At 39.2% G+C, this 19,115-nt stretch overlaps 1 protein-coding gene across 8 annotated transcripts in view; it reads left to right on the plus strand.

Annotated features, from left to right (window-relative positions):
• The window catches only part of kmt2cb (lysine (K)-specific methyltransferase 2Cb), an 85,064-nt gene that overhangs the window by 13,879 nt on the left and 52,070 nt on the right, over positions 1–19,115 (plus strand). For 7 of the 8 annotated variants that reach the window (XM_084913352.1, XM_084913353.1, XM_084913357.1 and 4 more), the window contains exons 2-9: positions 997–1,185; positions 11,573–11,661; positions 14,366–14,510; positions 15,306–15,512; positions 16,739–16,848; positions 17,002–17,111; positions 17,838–18,000; positions 18,128–18,299. In XM_084913352.1, the coding sequence (XP_084769478.1) occupies positions 998–1,185; positions 11,573–11,661; positions 14,366–14,510; positions 15,306–15,512; positions 16,739–16,848; positions 17,002–17,111; positions 17,838–18,000; positions 18,128–18,299 (1,184 nt within the window). In that variant the 5' untranslated portion in view covers position 997. The remainder of the gene's footprint in view (positions 1–996; positions 1,186–11,572; positions 11,662–14,365; positions 14,511–15,305; positions 15,513–16,738; positions 16,849–17,001; positions 17,112–17,837; positions 18,001–18,127; positions 18,300–19,115) is intronic. The other variant, XM_084913360.1, reaches the window with a different exon arrangement.

Below are 19,115 nucleotides of genomic sequence, written 5' to 3' on the forward strand. Positions count from 1 at the left end.
ATTCTAAGTATTTGGTCTATGTTGAGATTGCAATTATTAAACACAATTTCTACCATTTAGTAATTTAACTGAAGGGGGGGGGTCAAGATATTGAGGGTTTTTTGGGGGGATTTTTTAAGACAAAATTGTGATAACACTTGGGGGGTTAGTTGCACAGTCTTATTGGTAGAGACCTCCAAGTATAACAGAGCAGCCTTTTTTCCACAGGAAGCCACTTACAGCACACTTATTCAAACTGCCCCAAAATAATCAAATGCTAGCAAATTAATTTGATAAAATCACAAAGAAGTAAAATGAAGTAAGCAGTTATCCACAAAGTATGTTGTCAAATAGATTAATTTCAATAGTTGCGTGTGAGCAGGAAACACTGACATTAGTGCTGTTTATAATAAGGCAAGACAGATTTTGCACTCACTATTTCAAACTTAAATTTCTCTAAAAGTACGAATGTGTTACCTACACATCATCAGCACACTTTTTTCCTTTATCAGTACCAGTTTATGTGTTGGGAGACGTACTCGTTTTTTCTCTTTTTGGACACACCTTATTTATACCCTGCTCCAGGCAGAGCCCAGACCCACACCAATTACAGGATCTCTGGAGAGACTTGAATATAACTATGTGCATCAAAACCTAGGTGTGCTGAGCATGTATCATTCCTAAGTAGACTTTGAGTTTAATATTGCTACCAGGGTCTGATTTTCAATAACATATCAGAGTAGTTGTATATGAAAAGATGAAATCAATTTAATTGTCTGAACAAAATGCAGAAAATTTCAAAGGCGACGAAAGCTTTCTGACTACGCTGTTTGCGTTTACAGATAAATCAAAAATTATTCAAAACACATGGACTTCCATGTTTATCAGTTAAAAATAGCGTCTTAGACATGTACTAAATTAAAACCTGTTAATATAAATTCAGATTAGGTGCAAATCAGCATCCGTTTTGCTTTTTTCCAAACATTGCTTACCTCGTCTTTCTTAACGGTTTTTCAGAATGTCATCAGAGGATAAGACTGTGGAGCCCTCTGACCAGGGACCCTCACCGCCATCAAGCAGTGTAGGGGCCACGTCCACAGGAAGTCCTGCCCACGCAGACAAGCGACCACGTGGCAGGCCGCGCAAGGATGCTGCTGCCCTCCTACCCCAGGCACCACCCTTATCCACGTCTAAGAACAGAAAAAAGTAGGTTTTTACCTTCGACATTCAAATCAGTTTGTATTTTTAAAGTTCGGGGAATTACTTATTCTTGCTGAATTGGTTAGCATTGCTAGTGCAGTAACTTTATGTAATACTTTTTGTAAGCAGTGGTCTGGTGCCGGACCTCCTCTATAAAATGCTTAGGTTTTGACTTTAAATTAGTCTTGAAATTCTTCTTGACATTGGATTCGTAAGATGTGCGGAGCCAAAAAAAAGAAGTTTGAATCCCATATTCTTTTCAAACTTTATATATTTTAAATATCTGATATTACCTGCTTCACCATTTCCTCTTAGTGACAGCGCAGGTGAGGTTTTAGAGACATACCCATATGTCTCTCATATTGGATTTTCTTAATTATCGTCCTCTTAAATCCAGAATCTAATTTAAGATCCTTCTCATCGCATTTAAGCTTTTAAATAATCAGGCCCCATCTTATCTCTAAGACCTCATAGTACCGTATCACCCCATTAGACCACTTTGCTCTCAGACTGTGGGCTTACTTGTTGTACCCAGGATATTTTAAAGTAGATTGGGAGGCCTCTCTTCTGTGGAACCAGCTCCCAGTTTGGATTCTGGAGATAGATACCCTCTCTACTTTTTAAGATTACGTTTAAAACTGTTTGATCTTATAGATAAGGCTGGATCATGTAACCCTGAACCCTCTCTTAGTTACGTTGCAATCGGTCTAGGCTGCTTCCTTTAATGCACTGACCGCTTCTTCTTCATTCACTTTTTTTCCCTCTCACTGTGTTTATACACAACTCTGTATTTAATCATTAGTTTTGGGGATTTTTTATTTTTTTATTTCTGTCTCTCTTCCATAATGTGTTTTTTGTGCTGTCTTCCTCCTCTTACCCTAACTGGTTGCATAGATAGCTGCCTGTCCCTAAGCCTGCTTTTTTTTTTTTAAAGTTTCATCCTGCTAAAAGGGTTTTTTTCTTTTCCACTTTTTCTCATGCAGTCATCTGAATTTGGAATTTTGTCTGTGTTATTGTAAGGTCTTTACCTAACAATATACAACACCTTGATGCTTTATGTGATTCAGCACTATATAAATAAAATTGAATAGGGAATTACTTAATTCTTGCTGAATTGGTTATTCTTGCTGTTGAACCTGGGCAACATTTAATATTTGGCCAAAAATAAGCCTTGGGAGTATGTTGCTGTTGCAATGGGCACAGTGGAGTAGATCTGCAGTGTTCACCACAACCGAGAATTCATATGCGTAAATGATTACAAATACATGGTTTTCTTCTTAAACTATTCTTGTGATCAAAGTTTAGAAAATTAGGCTACAGTTCTGTAACCGACATTTGCAACACAGAGTGAAAAATAAATTTAACTTGCTGAATCGGACTCATGGACTTTCGAAAGTCATGTATGGTATTTAAACCCCTTTACTTTTACATAACACTGTAAACTTGATAACAAAACCCCAGAAAACTATGCAAGATGTTATAAGATAGTTGTGGTGAGACTTACCATTGCACTCCTGCCACCATGTACATCACTCTATGTGAAATTTTACAGTAAACCTAAGAAATCATAGTAACAGTGGTAACGTAAAATCTTTCACTAGTTATTATTTTTATGTATTTATTATTCATGGTAAGTTAAGTACACAAAACCAGCTTTGGAAAAATGGGTGATCTTGCCTTTTATTATTGCTTCTCCTCCAAATTCTGTCAGGTGTCATGAGCTTAAATACCCCATTCTGTGTTACTGCTTATTAAATCCAGTGCTTACCTGGTAAGAGACAGCATTAAAAGTTAATCCCATGTTATTAAACAAAAATATCAAGGTGGTGCATAGGAAGCATTGGGGGAAAAAAGCCCTCAGTTTAAATCTGAAAATGGTCCTTATACTATATGTGGCATATTTAAAGTGGTCTGAACCTACTTTTGGCTGCTCCTATTTGAATCCAAAGGGATTTGTGTTTCCTCCTGGAATTAAAGTGGGGGCCTTTTGCAGTGTACTCAATAGTACAGTGGTTGACCACTTCTTACTTAAAGTAGTCTGAAACTACAAAATATTTTATGGTCATTCTAGCATTGCATAAGTTACTACTTTAAGTCCTTTGTAGAAGTCCTTGGGGTTTTAGCAGCTTGATTTCACGTAATTCCACCACAGATGTTTAGGCTCCGTGCAAGGTGTCCTGCTTCTCTGTGACTTCCTTAGCAACATACAATGCAGCTTAGAGCTGTAAAATAATGCCCGCAAGGTTCTTAACTCTCTCCTCAGTCTGTCCTCTCATTCAATCTTAATACCCTGCTCCCAATGGATCGTTTAATCTCCAAGTATCCAGACGATACATTAATGCCACAGTAGAAGGATGACCAGGGACACACTTGAAATACTTAATGTTGTTTAACTGGTCACGAACTAACCATCAGCAGTTTTATTTATATCTTTGTAATGGCTAGGGTTTTGTTAAGAATCAAGAATAGAATTACAATTTGTATATATTTTAAAGTATGTCATTATTTCTGCAGAATAGGCTGCTGATTACACACTTATTTAGCTCTGCCACAATTATTTATCCCCTCTCAGATTTCATTTAATTAGATACAAACACCTCCTGAAAGCTAAATTGCAAGCTCATATTCCATAAAACACCCCCAACACAGTGATTACAGCTTTGTGAATTCAGACAATTTACTCCATCTCGATTTCTAATTACCGTTGGTCATAAAAGCCTACAGGCTAATGAGGAATGGCTGGTCCTCTAAACTGTACTGTAACTTGTAATCGAACCATGGTGAACACTTATAACGTCACTCTAGACCAATGAATTGTTCTCATAGGCTAATCAGCTTCATTCTGTGGTGTATGTTTTAATTTTAAAATTGTCATAGATAAGTGTGATTAAGGGTATTGACTTGTGACAAAGGTGGACGCTCTATAAATCGCTGTTGTAGACCTGATTGGTTAGAATTTACTAGATTTGCTTATGCTCCATCTGCTAGTCCATCTCTTCCAGAGCAACATGATCCTTGTCGGGTTTTCCAGGCAGCACTGTGCTAGCTGGGACTACTTACCAGAGCATTATTTTCACCTTTTCTTTTTTTTTTTCTTTTCCCTGTCTCTCTTGCTCGCTCTCCCTGTGGTAGGACTGTGGGGGGAAGTTGTGCAGGGTATGGGACCCGAACACTAGTCTTTTGCATTTGTCAGTGACATAACTGGCTGTCTGAATGCTGGAATTTGATCTCATTAGTTCTGAATAATATAATATACAGCTTGATGCTGTGTGGTGGCCTGTGCAAAGACGTCACTGCCAACAGCTATGTTTTCAGGTTGTGATCGTAGGCTTATAACTGCTCATATATCAATTTGGGCTTGGTTTCTGCTATTAGATACTAGAAATACTTGAAAGATAAAAATTGTATTTAATGAAAATTTTACTAGGTGGTAGTAGTAGTAGTAGTAGTAGTAGCAGTTGGCCATGTACTAAGCATACTACATGTAGGGCTGCAACGATTAGTCGACTAGTCACGATTACGTCGACTATCAAAATCGCCGACGACTAATTTAATAGTCGATGCGTCGTTTGAAGCTTTGTAAGATCCCAAAAGACGCAGGAATAAGTAGTATGATTTAAGAGTGTAATAGCGGACTAAAACAGAAGATGGCAGCACTGCATGTACAAGGATGCCAGCTGCCGTTAAACCCCGAAGAAGAAGAAGCAGTGTCCGGTATCGTAGCAGTGTCCAAATTCAGGAACCGCATCCTCCTGTGCCCGCATTTGTAGGCCGATTACGTTACAGCGACACGACGAAGACTGTCCAAATTCGAAGACTCCGACAAATGTGCCCTTCATTTCCCCAGATTTAAAGGATGGGTCGGGTGTATACTTCGTGGCCCAACCTATCACAGAATTCATAGCGCTGCCCAGCTCAGTTTCCAACAATAGCGGCAGCTAGTTAGTTTTAATATTACTCTTATTATACTTTCTGGGTCACAAAATAAACATTACACATAATTTCAGGCGAGCATGTAGCTGTGTAAACTTCAAATATCTGCTCAGTTTATCAAGACACCACATATTTTCAAAAGCGCTCCAACGTTTTCGGAAACGTCTGTTACTCACCAGCTCGATAGCTAGCCGGGGTTCAAGGCTCACTAGAGCCGGTGAGAACACCGGACTCCCGGCAAATCGTTTTCAAACCCACCGCCGTCTTTCGCTACTCAGGTTAAACATGATATATAAGTCACTTAGATAACTTAAAAATGTTATCGTTTGGCTTTTTTCAGTATTTTATTTGTTCCTGAGTAAATCGGTTTGGCTGAGATTAAAGTTATAGTTTTTACACAGCTGAATAAACGTCAAGCAGACAACTGATTATCAGAAGTGTGAGATGCTCAGGAATATGCTCCGGTGTCCTGTTATATTTTAGATAGCAGGGAGCAGACGGCTGAGTTTATTAAACTCCACCGAAACAATCTGCAAATTTCATTAAAATTTAATAAACTATCATCTTGTCTTTATTTTTAGTTAGCACATACCTTAAACACTTAAAGCTGTAAGCTAATGATAGTTATATAAGAGCACATGCATGCTGGTGTAATAAGCTGTACGTTTTACGTCCAATGGATGCATGATCTGATTAGTCGACTAATCGCAAAAAATAATCGGTGACTAGTCGACTATCAAAATAGTCGTTTGTGGCAGCCCTAACTACATGGTCATCTCATAAATGGTTTAATGCTCTTTTATACCTTTATACATCTTTAGCTGGTTATTGGTATGAACATGAGTTTTTTTACATGTTCTTACCATATTGACCAGGTTTGAATAATATACATTCACTGGACAATTTGTCAGGTACGCCTACCCAGTGCTGGGTAAGAGCCCATTTTAGCTTTAGAATATTTGGTCCATATTGACACAATAGCAGCACACAGTTGCTGTAGATTCTTCGTCTGCATATTTCTTATAGAGATATCCTGTTCTACATGAGACCAAAGGTGCACTTTTGGATTGCGATCTGGGAACTGTAGAGGCCACTTGAGTACTGTGAACTCATTGTAACGTTCAAGAAACCCAATTGAGATGATTTTGAAACGTTCCTTGTTGTTCTGTTGAAAGTAGCCATGCAAAAATGGATACAATGTGGTTATAAGGGACGGACATGGTCAACAATTGAACTCGGACAGGCTGTGGTGTTTAAATGATGCTCAGTTTGATACTAAGAGGACCAAAGAGGGACAAGAAAATATCTTTCTTGTCATTAAAACCAGTCTGAACTGTTACAAGGCAGGATGGATCCATGCTTTCATGTTGTTTATACCAAATTGTGGTTCTATCATCCAAATGTTGGAGCAGAAATCGAGACTCATTAGACCAGGCAACATTTTTTCCCAATCTTCGTGAGCCTGTGCGAACTGCTGCTGTAGACCATCTGCCTCAAGGTTTGACATATTATGTCTTCAGAAATGCTCTTCTGCATACATTGGCTGTAACCAGTGGTTATTTGAGTTTGTGTTGTCTTTCTATCAGCTGGAAACAGTCTGGCCATTCTCATCTGACCAATGGCATCAACAAGACAATGCATTTTGACCAGGACAATTCCAGTAGATCAACAGTTTCTGGTATACACAATCTAGGGCTGTGCTAATAATACCAGCATAATTTTTTATGTGTGTGTTTTTTTTTTAAGTGTCATATCATGATATCATTACTATAGCAGCATCCTACACTTATATTCCGTATTGCACACAATAATGAGGCACACCCAGACATGTCCGACAGGCAGACAGCCAGGTGTCCGGCTCTGACGATTTGGTAACAACTGAGGTCATTGAAAAAAACCCAACAAAGCACAGTACCTTAAAATTATTTGTGCGAAAGCCGGAAACGACAAACTTGTTTCACTACTTGAGCCAAAAAACACAGAGTACGACCAGGCTATCAGCTGGTGATGTACGACCCAAATGTAAACAAATGACTCACCCAAGCATCGTTGGAGCACTCGCTAGATATACTTCTTACAACAGGAAGAGCAAACGGTGGCTGGGAATCACTGATGCAGTTACATATTGTTTAGCCAAGTAAATGACAGCAATTCAAATGGTGGAAAGGGAGGAAGGAAGAAGACATTTTTCATTTTTTATTATGTGGCAATACTGTGCAGGCTGCTGATGAACGACAAGTTATCTCAACTTAGATATTATTAAACTAAAGTGTAAAGCAGTCATATTATACTTAATATTTCCAGTGAAAATGCTACCTAGGCTAATTTTGTGCTTACATTTGAGTTGCGCTGTGTCACTACTATTGTACTATAGTGCTGCTGCTGGCAGCTTGTTTTAATAGATCCACACTTTAAATTCGATAGTCTGTTATTGTTGACAGCAAGTCATTGGTAAAGAAGAACTGAAAATGCCCTTTAGGTTATTTGTACTAGTAAGTGCTGCTACCTGCAAGCTACAGTCACCACTATAACGCTCTTCAGTAATTTCTTTTTTTTTTCTCAGTATCCACTGAGATTAATTTAATTTTTATGCTCATCTTATTCTTAAAATAAATGTTCTTCCTTATAAGAGAACCAGATACTATTTTGCTGTAAGTCCACTGTGCATCCAGTGAAAAAATTAACACAGTACCCTCTGATTTATTTATTTATTTTTAAAGGAAAAAAAGTGTTGAAAAAAAATAGTGAATTATGAAAACAAATCAGAAAATGAGCTGTTCTGCTTGTGGCAGAGTTCCACTCATGTTTCATGTTGGGACATTATCTTATTTTCTCCTGTAAGCCAATTTGTTGCTTCTAGTCTTCCAAAAGCAATAAATGAGTAACTACAGACTGCTGTCTTTTGATCTTGCAAGACCAGAAGAGTCTCGTCATTAAAATATCAACATAAATCAAAAATCATCCAAGCTGTGCAAGCCACTCATCAATCCATCTGCTATACTGGGATCCAGGCTGTGACAATCTACTGTAATGCCATCATGCAGACCCTTTCCAGACAGTTGAAGCAGTAAGGCCAGTAAAGCAGACATCTCCTTCCACTCCCTGGTGGCATCCAGTCGCTGATACCCTCATTTGTAACTTTTTCCATAAAGACTAGCTGACTGCGGCTTTTGCTATTGCTATGTACTTAGCTACTGTTTGATTTTTAAAGATAACAAAATTAAAAACTGAAAAGTAAATTTGTTCAGAATAGCATTAAAAAATTAAATTGATATAGAATAGTTACTGAGAGAGGCCATCCACCGTTCCTGATTATATCTACACCGACTTCCATATGATCCTGAACTACAGTAGTTGGTTCATACTAGGCCAGCGGTCCCCAACCCCTGGGCCTCGGACCGGTACCAGTCCGTGAGTCGTTTGGTACCGGGCCGCGAGAGTTGAGGCTCAGGTGTGAAATGTATGGTTTTCAGGGTTTTTATCGGTTTTCAGCGTTATCTTGTTATCGTTTTGATCGTTAACTCGGTTTTCCTGGGTCTTTTCACGTGTGTTATGAATAAATCTTCTTTTTTTCGGTACCGGTACTAGTTTTATTTTGTTGTATTTATCCGCGGCACCTTAAAGGCCGGTCCGTGAAAATACTGTCGGGCATAAACCGGTCCGTGGCGCAAAAAAGGTTGGAGACCGCTGTACTAGGCCATGTAATAGGCTATAACAGAGTTGTCTGTTAAAATGCAGTGGTTTGTTTCTACATCAAGTTATATATGTTTGACTCAAGCTCACAGGTAATTGTTTTTAGCCAAGGTTTGCTAGAGGCTTCTTCTGTCATTCCCCATGGAAGTCATTTAGAAGGAGGGGTTGATTTGGCATCTAGCCATTTGTGATTTTTCTCTCCAGTGACACAAAATTACCCACCCCCACCCCCAATCTCCTCCCTCACTTCCCACCCCCTGGATCCTCCTGAGTACCCCGGAGACATACTGCTCTCCTTTGGGCTGTGTTTGTTCTCCCTACTTAGCCTGCTAGCACTCGGTGTTGCTATTTAATTTGTATCCATGACAATTATCCCCTCCACATGCTGCTTCCAAGATTAGGTTAACTGAGCTTGCGTTGAAGGGATGCTGACACTGGCAGATATTTACATACTGTGTGTACAAGCAAGGTATGAGTTGGTGTGTCTGTGCGTATGAGTTGGCACACAACGCCTGTTTGTAAATGTACACGTGGTTGTCTGTTTGCTGACATGGCACATACAGTGAAATATAAGAAAGCTGGAACTTTCTTTGTTAGAAAAGTGTGTTGATACTAAGGACTTCTTTAAAAGCTAACATTACACATATTATGATGGTTCACAGACAATCACCTTAAAGGGCTAGAGGTGAGAATTTTAGTCACAGTTAAACTGAGTAATCCAAAACCTGGTCCAGCGTGGTTGTATGTGGGGGAAATGGTTAGGTGCACAGATCTGAGAGGCTATATTGATAAATAAATGCATTTCTTGGATGTCTGTTTTATTAAATAGCCCTCTTCAGATCATGCCAAAGCATCTTGGTTGGGTTAAGACTCTTTTTTTGCTGTTGTTAAAAAAAGCATACATTTTATTTTTCAACTATTCTGTTGTGTATTTATCTGTATGCTCTAGGTCAATGTCTGTTTCACTATCCAGCTGCTCCCCAAGCTTCAGGTTATTGTCTGCTACAATAATATAATGTAATTTCTTTCTTTTTTAATTGCCTCAACACTTCCAGGATGTCAGTCCCGAGGTTGCAGATCAGTCTCAAACTTTCCATGTTTCACGGTGACCTTTTTAAAATTTGAGATGTGTATTTTATTTATTTTTTTAATTTCTGCCGTTTCATTAATTTATTTCCTGTAGAGTTTTCTGCTGGTGTTTTACTTATTCTCTTGACCTCATGTTCAACTGCTTCAGCATTATTGTATCTTTGCAGAACACCCTCTCCTCAAAAATTATCGCTAATCCTAAACTAGTTGTACACAATTTAAGAACATGCCGGCCTTAAAGGTACAGTAAGTTGGGATTTTTTTTTTTTTTTTGTTTTTTTTTTTAATTTGACCTTTTTTCTTTTCTTTGTTTAAATTTAATAGAAAAAAATTGTGGAATGAGCATGGCCAAGATGGTCATCGTCCTTCTGTCTAATTGGGTTTTATGTATGTGGATAGAGACCAGCCACTTACAAGTTAGTTTTAATTTAAAGATCACAAATAGCTCTTTCAAACTCTATATGACTATTTAATATTTGTACATGAATGCTTTCGTCAGCTCTTTCTCATTGTGTCTTTCTCTTCCTTAATTACTGCTCTGTCTTCTCCCTCATCTCTACCTCATCCTCTTCCTCCTCACCTCAAGCCTCATCTCCTGAACTGAAGTCAGGGCTCTAACACAAGAAAAGGTGCATAAATATGAACATTTATTCCAGATATTGTTGCAGTTAGTTATTGTGAGTAGCAAACTGAACAACAAACGAGCTAAACGACAACAGCTGGTTGTTGCATTTTGCAGCACTGACCGTGAATGGTTGCTTAGTATGACTGTCATACCATAGTGTATGACTAATTCATGCAGAAATCCAGTTAATTCCAAAAGCTTTACAAACTCTTTCTTTGAGTTCCCCCAAACCAGTAAGTGTAGATTAGTTTTTCTTTAACCAAATTCATCTTATGACAGCCAGCAACCATTCACTAACCAGTTGGGGTAATGTGGATTTCTTCCCTACTAACTGGTGGTTTCCAGGGGGTTACCAGCTAGTCTCTATACTGGTGTGACTGAGGGCCATTTATACTTGCTGTTGTTGCTCTCCTCTTGCTGAAAGTGATGTCACAATGGCTGGTGTGAGACACTTTTTGGTGTCGTTTCAGTTTGCTGTGCCCCTCATGTGTCTTTTCTAACCTTGTGTTGGTCATGCAGCTGGTTTGAAGACACAGCTTATGCAGAGTTGGATGTTGCAATAGTGTGAAAAGATGAAACTTTCAGGAGGACAAATTGATTTCTTTGCTTCCTCTACATGTTGTGTCTCCTACTATATGAGGAGGTTTTGTCTGAGTGGCAGCACCTATCATTCAGCAAGTCTGGCATGACATCAGAAACAGTAAAACGGTGGCTGTGATGACGTCACTGTGATGCTACCATTGTGGTTACCATAAATAGGCCAATAGCGCCATCATCACTGAGTCGCCCATTTATTTTCATTGCCTCTACGTTTTACCAGAGTTTCTCCTTGCAGCTGTAACACGAATATGTATGAAACACCCCACCAGTACCACCCTTTTGCCTTACCCATGACTTCAATGCCTCCATTAAAAATCAGTGAAAGCCATGACGATATTTAATTAATTCATGACTAAACCACCACTCCCCCGTCTCGAGGGGAAGTTGTGTAGTTTTAATGTCTTATTTCTTTTCATTTCCTTGGTTTCTTTGTTTGTTTTTTTCTTACTCCAGGGGTCGCACCAGAGGGAGAGTTGTTGTGGATGAGGAGGACAGCATGGATGGGACTGAGATAACAGAGTCCATAGACCCTCAGGACACAGGTGAGACTTTGTTTTTGATCTTTTATATACACATTGGTTTTACTGAGAGTGATATATGACTTGAACCTGCACCCCAAGTAGCCTCATGCTGTGCTTTGAAGGGTATGTTAGTAAAGGTAGATGAGTCTCCTTCTCCTGGAGAAGGATGGATGAGAGCTTTTTCTTAGCACCCAGTGCCTTTTTTTCAGGGCTATAATTGAATGGGTTTAGCTTGAGCTGTGAAGCTGTAGTGGGTGTGTATTTTTTCTTCTCCCCTTACTGCTTCCATCTCTCCTCTTGCTCTGAGATTGGCATTGAGGTGCAGAGGGAAAGAGCCCAAGGCTAATGCCCTCTAAAAGCTTTTTAAAATCCCATCAGTCTCTCCAGACCCATTTATGTGCCTTTTTTATGTGTGTACATCACATCATGTGACCATGCCTCCCATTCTGATACATTTCAGTGCCGCCCTGTTGCTGAGCTGAAGATAGTTGGAAATGTGACGCTGTCAATGACTTGCCTTTCTTCTGGTATCATTTACTTTAGAACAAACAAAGGCAATATTTCAGAGTTTAAAACCCTTCAACATTTTTTTTTGTAAATGATGTTATGAAATAACCAAGCATTCACTTTGCCTTTTCAGTCTACCCCCATATGCACTTAAAACTCAGTGGTTTCTTCAGTGGCTCTCTGCCTCTGGGCTTTTGGCAAAATGAAATTTGTGACTCTGTGCAGTCTTGTCCTTAAAGTGATATGTGCTGAGGTCAAGCACAGTATATCATAGCCTTTTAAATGCATTGTTTATTTTGTCTGTCTCTGTATTGTTATACTTAGAGGTCACATAGCTCACATTTTCAATATACATTACCATTAAAACAGTGTGATTGCATCTAGGGAATGAGTAGAGAAATTAACGACTGTTAAAGTGATAAGCCTTGGCGTTATCAGTTTTGATTATGGTACTGGAGAGATTATAATGCTTCTTCTTTTTCTTTTTTTCATTCCAATCCCCCGAAAGCGACCCCTCTCTCTCAGATAGTGTGGGAGAGGCATGGAAAGCTGCAGTACTGAGCAGAACATACTTAGCAGAACATCCTTACTCTTGGTGACAATGGCAGTGATTTACTTTAAATTTGCTTTAAATTTCCCCCAATTCAATGCTGCCAGGGCTCGTTTCCACAAGTTTGTGTTTTGAATGCCCAGGTGGAAATGTGTAGTCTGTCAGTGTAGTTTTTGAATGCAAAGTTTGCTCCTAATTTTACTCACCCTTTGGTGTATTATGTATACTAGCATCCTATGCCTACATAGTTGTGTTAAAGTAATTGATCCATTAGCATTGGTAAGAGTAGTACTGTCACCTACCAGTTTTTGTAATCTGATCTTACTTAACAGTAGGTCTGCACAGTTGATGAAATTTTAATCTTGGTCACAATTTTATTTTTCCAACAATTAAATGAACATGATTGATTGAATCTGAAAATGCTTGCTTCGCAAAACAAACATAAAGCAAAAGCAGCGAACGTGCCACTAAATCAGCGCCTAACTATATGCCTCCACTCTGGACAAGTGAATAAACATCTTACATGTCTGCAAATATTATTATTTAATTGACAGGAATGTAACACAATGTAAATGTGAAACTCATACCCTGTTTTAAGTGCTGCTGCAGTTTATTAAAAAAATATATATATTTATTTATTTATTTTTTCTTTAGTTAATTTAGTTGAATAAAGAGGACCAATTTTAGTTTGGTGCAAATATTTGTACATTGGTACATTAGCAGAAATGTAGGACGACATGGATGTTAAAGCATTGTTATGTTTACGTGTGGCAACAGCATTATGTCAGTAATTGTGATAATTATCGTGCCCATAATTGTGGAGCCCTGCTAAACAGGATAACACAACTTTTTTTTTTTTTTTTTTTTTTTAAATTTAACAAATATAATGAGCTATTATCTAAAAAATGAGGCGGAAAAACAACAATCAGTTTAATCAGTTGATGTCTTGTAAAAAATAATTGTAAAACATCCATTGCATATGCACTCAGTTATTAGTAGGTAAGTAGTAGTAAGCCTAGTATGAATTTTGCCCTTTTTTAATTCCTTTGGATGACACAATCATTGTGGCATTAGCCTAATTACATGCCAATGAAATATTAATAACATTTTACATGGCCCAAAGTCTCAGTGAGAGGTACTGCTGGGAGTTGTTTTGTATGATTAACAGAGTGAATTGAGGGTTTCGTCAATTAAATTAAAATTAAAAGCAGTCGTGATATGTCAGATATGAGTCCAGGATTGAACTTTTTTTATTCCCCCAAAATATTAATTCTAGCTACTTGAGATATTTTGACAGCCATGCCATCTCTTTTATTCCCTGCCTCTATTGTTATCACTATTCTGTACAAGACCTTGATGTTCCCACTGAGTTTACTGTAATCAGTGCTTGAGCATATGGTCCCCATATTTTACCATCCATCTTGCTAAAAAAGGCTGTGTTTCTGACCTGGAGGAAAAAGACTAGAATATAACCAACCTGTCCTGTAACAGCCTGTGTCTGTCAGGGGCTGTATGCTAAACATGCAGTCATAATTGGCAGTGAATTGAGGAGCATTTACCAGCACAGAGGCAGATGCATTGGAACAATTCAGTGCTTAGCTGTTTCTCTACTCCCTAACAGATCTTTTCTCTTTTTTCCTTCCGTGTCTTTTTCATTTTTACCATCAGAAACACAAATCCAGCCGGTGGAGACTGTGGAAGTGACCAGTGAGGTGCCAGAGGAGGACAGGCCCTCTTCCCCTCTGGCCCAGAGCCCTCTAGCCGAGAATTCAGCAGGACCATCTGTCCCAACAAGTAGAGAAGTCAAAAGCAGGTTAAAAAAACTTTTCACTTCCCCAGAATCGCTGTTTTTGAGAAATAAAGAACCGTGCATGCATGTGTGTGAGAGACTCTGTGTGTACCTTTTTACTTTTTAAATGGTTTTTATGAATGAATAAGCACAGGTCTAGCACATACTAGACACATGCATGGATGGATTAGGTGGGAGTCGTCAGCAGGTAGAGGCAGCCCTTTTCCTCCCAGGTGCCACTTTGTTAGAGGTTGTAATCAGTCTTCTGGCCTGTCTGTTCTATCGATGTTGGTGATTTAAAGCAGATCAGGAGCCTCTCCTGGGATCTTATTAACAGTACCATCTCAGCACTTAATGTGATAAATATTTGCTGCTTGCTTTATTACTCAACTTTCCAGCTCTTGGCCACTGTTCTGCTGCTTTTCTGTTTACCACTTTGTCTCCAAGATGGCTTTCTCACTTAAAATGTTGATTGTTAGCACATCCAAATATCTGTACTATAACCGGACTTGTCTATCTGCCTTTTTTTCTTTCTTTCTTTTTTCTTTTTAAATTACAAGGTCTGTGTTACTTAAATACATTATAATTTTTACAAGTTGTCTGCTTATAGCAGTATGTGTTTGGGAGACTGTGTGTGTGTCTATGTGTGGTGATAGTCTGTCTGCTTTGCTTTGTGAGGTTTTATGTATATTGCAGCACAGACAGTCCCAGTGCCACAAGAAGGAGGCCTTAATACATGGTGACATGTATGGCACTGTATTAAGTCACAGTAGGTATATATAATTAAACACCCTCTACCACCCATTTTCTTTCTTTTAGTGAGCGTCTCTGTGCCTTCTGTTACTGCGGTGGTCGTAGCCTTCTGGGTCAGGGGGATCTACAAGTATTCACCGTCACGTCTCAGCTTGAAGCACTCTTCAGCCACAAAGCTGATAGGAGCTCAACAGGCAATGGCAGCGATGGTGATAAAACTGCTCAGCCAAAAATGGCCGAAGAGACCACCTCAGGACAGAAGGAGAAGAAGAAGTAAGTAGGCCTGGCTGACACTGTTGTCACAAATAGTTTGGCTGCCATCGTTGGTTAGGAATAAGACACAATCTGTAATGCTTCCCTGTCATGAGTTAATGAGCTGCAAGAAATGAAAATTTGCTAACAGCTTACTTCATTGTTCTTTTTTGTCCTTGGCTTCTATACACTGATGTTGCTGTGAAATCTTGTGAAAGCTGTTAGTCTGATCAAAAAGATTTTTCTTTTAGTTGACTTGAATTTGTTATCCTGGTAATATGAAGCAGTAGTGGTGGTTAATATGGTCACACCTAACATACACACCCAACTGTCAGTATTCCCCAGGCCATGAGAGGCCAGATCAGGCAAAGGTTACACAAGAGCCTTTGTGTTTGTATGCACACACATGCAAATCATACAAATAAAAGACCCTTCCTGCGCTCAATTGGACAACTGCCTGATTTGTTTTGGTCCTTTGAAACCAGTTGGTTGTCTCTCTGGGTTCACAGTACTGTAATGGCCAGTGACAGCATTATGGGTTTGGCAACAGGCCAAGCCAACCAGTAGCTGGTGTGCTGTTTGTGTGATTGGTCATTGAGCCCTTAGCTGTGCCTCATGGAGGCAGATGATGGAATCCAAGGGAGAAGGAAATTATAGATATATCATAATATATTATTTAGACTAAAAATTAAGAAAAAAAGAGATTAGGAGAGAATACCATTTCATAATTGCTAATAAAACTGTAAGGAATAGGTTCCCATCATGTTTCCAGAAACCCCCATCTTGATTTTGGCTGTTAGTTGTTTCCTGGAAATCCTTTTAAATGTTAATGCTCCCTCTCCACGTATTCTACATCCTATGCTGCTCAATAGTTGAAGCCAGGGAGTTGGAGAAACGCATCCCTTTCAACAGATTTTATGAGACAGAACAGCCAGCCTCTTGTGCACACGCTAAAAAAGATGGCCCTCCTTCCCGCCCTCCTCCTCTTCATCCACCTCCCTCCCCCACAGCTTTTTACTTGGACAGACATGTTTCCCCCAGCTCATTCTCTGTCTTCATTTCTTTGCTTTTGTAAAAACGGCACATCATTCTCTACCTTTATGTCTCTGTCCTCAATTTATTCTCAAGTTGATTCAGGCTGTCCTTCTCTTGCATAGTGCATTTTTAAGCTGTTCTCTACATTAAAAAAAATCTGTGCCGAGATGACTTCTTTTTTTTTTTTTTATAAACCTTTTTCTTTGTTCCAGTGGGTCTGAAGGCTGCGAGGATGAGCCAGACCCAGCCAGTCGATTTTGGAACGAGCTTTCTCATGTCGGCCTTCCAGAAGATCTCAACGTCCAGTCTCTCTTCGAGTCAGGTGTGGCTAATGGACTCAGCCTATTTCTACATCCCATTTTTAACAGTAATTATTTGTACTTGGAGAGTTAACAAGTGTACATGCTTTATATGCTAATACTGAATTTGTCTCTGATTCAGTTATTTGTTTGTCACATCCGTCTTTAAATTGTAGGGCAATGCTGGGCACATCAGAGTTGTGCCTTGTGGTCCGACGGTGTTTGCGAGGGCGAGGGACAATCTCTGCTTAATGTGGACAGAGCCATTGACTCAGGGAGCACAAAGGTGAGTCAAGGGAGAACATCCGTGGACTAATGGGTGTTAACACCATCTTAATGTGTTGGGGCAGCAGGGGAGGGACTGATTCAGTGAAACACAACAAAGCTGATGGATCAGACTGGCTGGTAAAGGTCGGCCTGGCAGCGTGGATCTCTCAGCTGTGAAATGGAAAAGGTCACACCACTCAACAGGGCTGAGCTCTCATGGCAGCTTGGCTCCTAGCGGCAGAAGTGGTACTACTTAAAGAGCTCTGATTCTTTTTTCCGCTGCCCATCGTGTGTGCAACCCATTAGTAGTGCTGCCACTTGATCTCCAAGTGGTTACTAGTACACACTCATGGAACTCAGAGAAATGGAATTGGGGTGAGGTTTTCTAGCCTGATCATCAGGTAGCTGAAATGGCACTTTGAACAGGTGTCTTAATCCAAATAAACAGTTTCCCAAAAAGATACTAAAGATAAAATAGTCCAGAAAGAAGAAGTGCTACACATCAGATCTTGGATGATCTGACAGGTATTCTTTGATGTGGCAGGTTAAAGTACAAAACAAAAAAAACATAGGAGTGAACACCTTTCTGTGATGTGATGTGATTTTATTTTTTAACGTGAAATCAGGCATTTATATCATTTATAGACCATTTAAACATTACGTTTGTTAGTGTTTAAGAAATGTGTTTTAGTTGGAGAAAAGGGAGATTTTAGGCATATTTTAAGATCGTTCTTTTTCTCCGCAGCACTGTGCATACTGTAAGCGCCTTGGAGCATCCATTAAGTGCTGTGCTGAAGGATGTGCTCAACTCTATCATTACCCCTGTGCGGGGGCAGCTGGGACTTTTCAGGATATCAGAAGTCTCTCACTCTTATGCCCAGAACACATTGAATTGGCCACTCACAAATGTAAGTTCAGAAAAATTTGATGTCTCATCTCCATAGGAAAATAACGTAATGTATATTTAACAAAACTAAGACTAAATTGCATTGTATAAACTTTTCTTGCCTTCTCTTTTCATTCAACTGTCCACAGTTGTAGATGATATAAATTGCGTACTATGCGATAGCCCAGGGGATCTACTGGACCAGCTCTTTTGCACCAGTTGTGGTCTGCATTACCATGGGATATGCCTGGACATGGCTGTGACCCCTCTAAGGAGGGCAGGTTGGCAGTGCCCTGAGTGCAAAGTCTGCCAGACGTGCAAGTGAGTCACTTCCCCTCTCTTCTAAATAACAGTTTTCCCTACTTTGCACTTTGTTTTTTTGTCCTTTTTGTTTACTTTTTTCCTTTCTTAATTTCTGTAAAGCTACCAGGCTTCATGCTTACTGCTTGTTTGTTTACCTCTGTGGTTTGTGAGGAGCTGACTGGACGTTGTACCCTGAAGCTCAGTCTTATAACCTCTGACCTTATTTAAACAGCACAAGAGCTCTGTTTGCAACCAGGCCTGTTTGCCTGTGGTAACCACTGTCTATTGAGTATTAAATATTGCATGACCATCCTGTAGCTGCATATTTATATTTTTCAAAATATCTTGAGCTTTGCGATGCAGTTTTAGATAGTGTAACTGATTCGTTTGAAGATCTTTGTACTTCAACCAATTCATTGGCATTATGGACAGCGCAGCAACTTCTCACACCATCTTTGCACACCTACATGATTCAGGCTACTGTAAATCAGCTTGACAAATGTTTCAGCATACTAGCATTTCTTTACTAACATTAAGTAATGAAAAAATTACATCATCAGCATATAGCTATAGCTTAAACTCAGCACTGGGTATAACAGTACAACTAGCAAAACTAGTAATCAAATGTCACTTCATTTGCTAGTGTGAGCAAAAGTGATAGAGATGACTTTGTTTTATTTAAAGCTGTTAATAAATTGGGTGTGAAGCGGTCTTTCCTGTTAGCTATTTTTTTCTTTCTATTTTTTTTCTTACCTTCAGCCTCCTGAACAAGGGGCTTGCATGAAGTTTCATAATTATTTGTATAGCAATCTAACATGGAAATCTTCCTTTCAT

Source organism: Perissodus microlepis, chromosome 18, assembly GCF_051167445.1.
Source record: "Perissodus microlepis isolate ML-2025 ecotype Zambia chromosome 18, ASM5116744v1, whole genome shotgun sequence".
Classification (NCBI taxonomy): domain Eukaryota; kingdom Metazoa; phylum Chordata; class Actinopteri; order Cichliformes; family Cichlidae; genus Perissodus; species Perissodus microlepis.